This window comes from Semicossyphus pulcher, unplaced genomic scaffold (genome assembly GCF_022749685.1).
Source record: "Semicossyphus pulcher isolate SPU_LCO1_2020_fin unplaced genomic scaffold, fSemPul1.0.p SCAF_13, whole genome shotgun sequence".
NCBI classification, from domain to species: domain Eukaryota; kingdom Metazoa; phylum Chordata; class Actinopteri; order Labriformes; family Labridae; genus Semicossyphus; species Semicossyphus pulcher.
In genome coordinates, this window is record NW_027211637.1 from 31,882,501 (window position 1) to 31,890,000 (window position 7,500).

The 7,500-nt window shown below is 40.7% G+C and overlaps 2 protein-coding genes across 5 annotated transcripts in view; one reads left to right on the forward strand and one right to left on the reverse strand.

The window, feature by feature from the left end:
- Positions 1-3,070, reverse strand: part of gripap1 (GRIP1 associated protein 1) — a 42,103-nt gene extending 39,033 nt beyond the window's left edge. For all 3 annotated transcript variants that reach the window (XM_069660141.1, XM_069660140.1, XM_069660139.1), the window contains exons 1-2: positions 2,982-3,070; positions 1,205-1,271 (exon numbers count right to left, since the gene is read on the reverse strand). In XM_069660141.1, coding sequence (XP_069516242.1) covers positions 1,205-1,271; positions 2,982-3,029 — 115 coding nt within the window. In that variant the 5' untranslated portion in view covers positions 3,030-3,070. The remainder of the gene's footprint in view (positions 1-1,204; positions 1,272-2,981) is intronic.
- Positions 3,071-4,007: 937 nt separating this feature from the next.
- ptpn18 (protein tyrosine phosphatase non-receptor type 18) overlaps positions 4,008-7,500 on the forward strand; it is a 15,583-nt gene continuing 12,090 nt past the window's right edge. For both annotated transcript variants that reach the window (XM_069660076.1, XM_069660077.1), the window contains exon 1: positions 4,008-4,134. In XM_069660076.1, coding sequence (XP_069516177.1) covers positions 4,063-4,134 — 72 coding nt within the window. In that variant the 5' untranslated portion in view covers positions 4,008-4,062. The remainder of the gene's footprint in view (positions 4,135-7,500) is intronic.

Here is a 7,500-nt window from a genome sequence, read left to right on the forward strand (position 1 = left end):
ACTACTACTACTACTACTACTACTACCACCACTACCACTACTACCACTACTACCACTACCACCACTACTACTACTACTACCACCACTACCACCACTACTACTACTACTACCACTACTACTACTACTACCACTACTACTACTACTATTACCACTACTACTACTACTACCACTACTACCACTACTACTACTACTACTACCACTACCACCACTACTACTACTACTACCACCACTACCACCACTACTACTACTACTACCACTACTACTACTACTATTACCACTACCACTACCACTACCACTACTACTACTACTACTACTACCACCACTACCACTACTACTACTACCACTACCACCACTACTACTACTAATACTACCACTACTACTTCAGCAAGTGGCCGAGGGTTTGCTTCCTTACATCGTTACAGAACGACTTCAAATGACTGCACTTTAATTAAACCCACACAAGATTGAAATGTGTAACATTAAGACTTCAACATAAAACAAACTTTATGCTTCATACTGAATAAGAAAAGGACATTTGGACTGTACATCATTTCACATACTTATAATAATAATATCTGCAGATTTCTTCTCCCTTTAATTCTTTAGTTTCTTTGATATAAGCGCCTGATCACAGCAGCAGAAACAGAACACAGACAAAAAGCATGTCTATAAAATGTTTGAATGTAATGCATACAATTAATTTTATTTACAGGATGCAGGTTCAGTATTTACACGTGTCCTGGGACCAGGAAAATGTCCATACTGAAGGCTGAGAAACAGTTTTATTGTGAAATGCAACAGTGATTTTATCTGAACAACGAAGATATTCAATTTGCCGATGATTACGATTTCATTTTGCGTGAAACTCTGGTGTAAAGTAGCCGTTGTTAAATGCATACAAAAAGACTTGATCTCAGAGAAAAGAGCTACTGAAGTTGATTGATCCATCCACACGTGCCAACTGTGTCGTTCTTTCTAATACATCACCTGACTTCCTACTCTTCTAGAGCCAGTAGGTGTCAATGTAAACACGGGTGGTTACCTGTTACCTGTACATGATAACAGACTGCAGACTTGTGGGTGGAGTCATACTACCTCAAATCTATACTTACAGGTAAAAGCCATTTACAGTCTGATAACACCTGAACCAGCTGACCTTTAATACAAACATCATTGGTAAACACAAAGCACACAGGTGTTTTACCTGTCGAGTTCTTCCTGAGATCATCAGACAGCTGGTAGTTCTGAGTCCGCAGCTCCAGCAGCTGTGCCTGCACACGCACACACACACACGCACACACATTATTTCATTATCATTATATCTTTGTGCACCATGTTTAATAGCCCTGCTTTCACTTTGCTCTTGACTCATTCCATAATTTAAGGAGTGAAACCATTAAATCAGTTCTCCTCATAAAGATCGTCTCACAGCTGTGATAAGAAATGAGAAGTAAATAAGCAACTTCATTAATATGTCATCATTCAAAAGTGTCTCAAACAAGAGGACCAACACAAACAGACTGAGGAAGAATACAACAGATAAAACACAGATCTCTAAAGCAGACAGCTGTCTGACTCGGCACAGGTTTCATAATCATAATTACAATCGGGAAACTCACTAAATTTTACTAAATCCAAGTTAGCACCTGCTGAAACAGAAGTAATGGAGCTTTATTGTCAGTGCAGTATTTTTGCAGTATATCCTAGTACAGTATATTCTCCACAAATGCACAGCTTTTCCCTTCTGATTCAGTGTTTTTGTACATGTTTTATTGTTTCATCTACTTTTTAGGCTGCTGAATGCTGCTACATTTCGGTCCTCCTCACCTTAGGAGTTGTCTTTTTTTATTGTATGACCAACAGACCAAGGAAGATTCCTTCTTGAGTAAAAAATACTGAGCAATAAATCTGATACTGACGCGAATTTACTGTCTGTGTTGTTGCTTTCTTACTTCTCATTAAGTCTGTCTGCTCGTGCACTTGGCAGCAAGATACTTAACTTAAAGAGCCAACAAGTACAGATATATATTATATATGACAGAAACATGAACTCAAGAATAATTAACTAAAACTATAAAATAGAATAAACGATAATCGTACTGTATGGTGGTGGGGTGGGGGATGTTGATGTGAAAATGCGTAATTGTGAGTTGAATCAAAACCTCTCTAAAGCAGCTTTAACACAAACTGAATATATAACCAACATAAAGACAGGACTGACTGCTGTGTTCGCCTGTTACAGTTTAAACTTGGTCACCAAATAAACCGAGAACCGACTGTGAAACCTTCTGTATGTAAACACCATCACTGTCTGCAGCTAGCATGATGCTAACAGGTGTCAGTCTCACTCAGCCAGCCATCTCTGACTCTGTCACTCTGCCAGCTATCTTCTGGTTTATTTTTAAACACCAGACTGTGTCTACCTGTGCATACGTGTATTTATGTATTGAACGTATACTTTTGCATTAAGCGTTAGCGGACACTGACCTATGTTAACGAACAACATTTCTGTGTTAGCTCTGCCTCAGACCCCGTGACTCTCATCAGGACGAGTGTCCCGTGGATGCTAACATGCTAGCTAACTGACAGATAAAAACACGGGCTACCACCACAGAAGCTAATGAAACCATTTTTTCTTCTTCTGCCCCCTCCAGAGGAGAAGGCTAAGCTAGGTTAGCCAACACCGAGCTAGCTTATTGTACTGGTCTGTCAATTAGCTAAAGATTGTTCTAGCCGTCTATTATAATTCAAGACAACAACAAACTCATGACATTATTAAATTAAAAACGTCAGCCCTCTCTGCAGCCACACAAGCTGTCATGCTAACCGTTAACCATTCACACCCTAACGGCTAACGGTTAGCATGAGCGAGCGGACGCTGACAGTGATGCCGCACCTGGACAGCGCATTGACAGGTGGAATGACAGCAACCTGCACGTAGGCCCGCCGACCCAAAATAAGAAGTGTAGTGCTTTTCTTACCTGCATCCGATGAAATTCCTCCTCTGACAGAGCCTGCGACATGGCCATGTTTACCTGTGCTGCTAGCTAGCAGGCTAAGCTAGCGGAGGAGATGGAGCGGCTAATAGAGAGGAGCAGAGCAGCACAGAGGAGGATACTGGACAGAGGTCTCACTCTGACTCTGTTTCCGCGAACCAACAATGAACAACAGTGTTTTCAGCCTGTCTGCTGCCCCTCTGTGTAAGTAGTCTACATTTACTTAAGAACTGAACTTAAGTGGCGTTATCAGGTACTTGTTCTTTACTTGAGTTTTTCCTTTTTTTGCTTTAATTTTTACTTATCTCTTTTTTTAACCATGCATATTACACAATCCCCCAGAAAATTGAGAATTTTCTGCCCAGCTCAGTTCTTTCACATTAACATCTTTGTTTATTATTCTTGTTGTATTTAAGGTGTTTTATATTGTCTTGTGTTTCTTTGATGTCTTTTCTTAAAGCCTTTCTATCTTATGTAAAAACCATGTCGTTCCTGTATATATAAACGTGTGTTACATCTTCTTAATCTGCAGGGAGAGAACAAGGTTACAGAATTAATGTTAAAAAAATCTAAGTTTGATTCTAATCTTCTTCATCCAGTAAATCTGTCACTGCTTCCCTATGTTGTGTATATGTCTCTGCACACAGACACACACAGGTGAAACGTCTCTCTGACACACGTTGGCACATTAAAACTCAATCCTGAACATTCTGTTATTTCATTCAAAGTTTCTACACACCTTGTTTTCTAGTTCACACAGACACAGAGGTGCTCAGTTATCTGGTGTTTAATAATTAACTAACAGAGGTAAATTTGGAGGCAGAACTCAGAGAGGTAAAGAGAGAACTAAGAGAGAGAGAGAGAGAGAGAGAGAGAGAGAGAAGCTTATTTCAATTTCAGTTTTGCTTGGTCAGACTGCAGCCACAGCTCTCTCTCTCTCTCTCTCTCTCTCTCTCTCTCTCTCTCTCTTTCTCACACACACACACACACACACACACACAGTCAGAGGAGTTCGGCTCAGGTGTTGGATGTTCTCAGTTGTTTGTTGGATGTTATTTGATGCGACATGGAGCTGCTGCCGTCCCTCCTGTCCACTCTGAAGTCTGTGGATCCCGACACTCTGGACCAGGAGTACAACGTGAGTCTGCTTTCATACCTGTGTGTGAGAACATTTCAGCATGGTTCACACCCTTTAGTTTTAGTTTTAGCGGCTTAGAAAGTTTGTTTAATTTCAGGGTTGAAGATCAGAATTCAGTTTTAGGACGTGAAGATGAAGTGAAAAGTGAAGAAACCCTGGTGTCAGTAAGTGTTGAGGGTTGAGGTTAGCGCTGATGGTGTAACAAGTTTCTGTGTATTTCTGAACACACAAACGTCTCTGTGTTGTTGCTTTCTTACTTCTCATTAAGTTTGTCTGCTTCTGTTCTATACTTTACTTTCTTGTTGAGGATAATAAGTGTCCTGCTTTCCTGGAAAAACCTGCTGTTTTACTGGATTTATCTTGATCTTTATTCAAATGCTCTGCAGCCAATAATCTGATAAACTGATGCTGTGTGTAAAACATGCAAAGCCAAACATGCCATCATTTCCCTTAACACCACCACTAAACCTCCAGGTAATGAAAGCCATGTGACATGTTCTAGGAGAAGTATTCAGACCTTTAAATCAAGTAGCAACAGTGTAGAAATACTGTGATACAAGTTAAAGTTCAACAGTATTAACATGAATATGTGTGTTAAATTAAAGGTACTATAAGTATCATTATTAAAACCAGATTGGCCGGTGCACCATCAGAAGGGAAAAAAGGGTTAAAAATAACAGCCCATCCAAAAAGGGCCACACAGTCCCAACACTGTCTGAAGGTTCCCTACACTGGTGCAACACGTCAAATAAACCTCGTAAACACATGAAATGAAGACAAACGGAGCAAAATGTAATAAAAAATGAAGAGAAAAATGTCCACATGAAAATTGCGAGGGCCAAATGATGTCCCCTCTCAAGCTTGTGTCCATCAGGTAATCTATAGTTTACATCGTGACGTATTAGTTAGTGTCACGATGCAGATGACAACAGGTAAGGTGTCAAAAATGTGCTTTATTTTAGAGAAGCCTGCGGGGATAATAAAGGGGTGGCTGGTGGGGGTCCTGGGCTGGGGAGCGATGGAGTGATCTGGGAGGAAGCTGGCTGGCTGGCGGGCTTGATCAGTGGCTGGACCGGCTGGCAAAATGTAGGTCTTTGAGAGGGGGGAACAGGTGTAGGGGAAGGCAGTGGCAGGCAAACAAACAGGTGAATAATACAGGCGGGCAAAAGGGCTGAACTAGAGCCGGACCTGCAGCACAACGAGCCGGCAGGGACTGACTGTCGGTGCACGGCTCTTGGGAGTGACTGCTTGATGGCAGGCAGGTGTGCTGATTGGAGATCCAGGGCAGGTGTGCACAGACTGAAAGAGACAGAGGGCAAAGGGGGGGAGGGGAGAACAAAACACACCAAGCGCTCCACTCCACACCAAACAGTGTGAAGATACACATAAACACTGACATGCGTCACAGAGGAGGGACTGTGACACTTGGTGTGCAGTCTGTGTTAGATAAATGTAGTGCTGTAGTTACACCACTGCACACGAGTCAGATCTGTCTGAATAAAATGATCATGTTAAGCTCGTTGCTCAGGTTTGTTCGCCTCCTCAAACACTTTCGGTTTGAAGAACAATCATCTGTATTCTGCTGCTGGTAGTTATTCAGTTTATGTATGACTGATAATGTTAATGATTATTAGCATGAAACAAAGACATTAATATTACAAGTCACAAAGTGCAGACTTAACTTTTACTGAAAAATGTGACGACATACATTTTCACTGAATAAACTTCTGTTACTTTTAAATGAACAAAGCGTTAAGTTCTTTTGTAACTCTCTCTCAGGAACGATTTCAGAGTGTTTAGGTGTCCCACAAGGCTCCTTTATGGGTCCTCTTTTATTCACTGATAGAAGAAACAAATACACTTTGAGAATACTCGACTGAAGGTACTTGTACTTTACTAAAGTATTTGCATCTTACCCATATGTTACTGTATTATATGTATATATTTTTCTGTATGAGTTTATTTTCGAGGTAAATATTGTTTATTGGACTTTTGAGATTAGGGCCCTTTTTATCAGATGCAACATTAGCAACACTTGAAGGTTAATGCATCACTTTTTATAATGAAATAATATAACATACATTTTCCATAAGCTAAAGTATATTTTTGTGCTAATATTTATCTACTTTAACTTTGAATGCAGGACTTTATTGCCGTTTTATTAAAGGAAAAGTACTTCCTCTCCTGACATTACAGTATATACTATTGCTGTAAACAGCCTTGTGTAAATGTGAAAACAGTGGGTCCATGTTCACCCTGACTTTCTGAAAGACTAAAACTGAAGCTCACACTAAAAAAAGTGAAGTGAAGCGTTGCTCTGTCTCGTTTCTGTTGCATAACTCGGCTCTGAATATAAACGTGTGGCTGAAGAGAGAAACAGGAAGAAATAACCTGCAGGTTCATCACAGCCAACAGTTTCTGCACCTTTTTCTGCATGTCACATTACACATACAGCTTACCACATCACACACACACCACACACACACACACACACACACACACACACACACACACACACAGTTGTTTAACACGATCTCTAACAGTCTCTGAACTGTAACCTACATGTTTAATGATTATTGTCTCCATGTTGATGCCTGAAAGTTTCATATTTTACTGAGCAAAGATCAGCTGCGGTGTGAAACCGTCCCTCGTGTTTAAAACGTGTTTGTAGTCAGATGTCTGATATGAAGCTGCCTATTGTGCTCAGGTTAGATACATCTGAGCTCTCATTTGATGTTTTATTTAAAGCAGCTTCATTAGAATGACAGGAGGAAAGATAAACACTACTGATTGGCTGCAGGTTATTTGAACAGGTGAATCTCCATAATATAACTGAGTTCCCACCAGGAAGTTTAAAATGAACATTAAGCGGCTCTTTAAAAAGGACTGAACTCTGCTGAACTGAGCTTTCCATGTGTTTGTAGTATTTGTTTGTTTTCACAGTTTCTGCTTTAAAATGTAGAATGAGACGGCGCAGGATGTAGTGCAGGAAGTGTTCTGGTTTGTAGTCCGAGTAGAGCTGACCAATCACGTATCAGCAGGTTTCCGTAACAGGAAAAACAGTCCATGTGGAGAGCAAACCATGACAGCATCCCGGCTCCCATGTGATGACGACTGATCTTGTTATTGATCTCTATAAACAGACGTCTGCATGCTAACAGCTAACTATCTGTTTTTAGCTGTCGTCTCTCAAACTCCAGCTCCATCCTCACTTCTCAAGTTTCCGTCGGACTGTAAACGCAGCGCACGGAACTCGTTCCAACTCTCCAGAGGACATGTTGATGTCAGGCAGTAAAGGATGGGTTCAGAGATTGGTCTGTTTTAAGTTTAGCGTGTATCTGTGAATCTGCAGAGCACCTGTTCTGA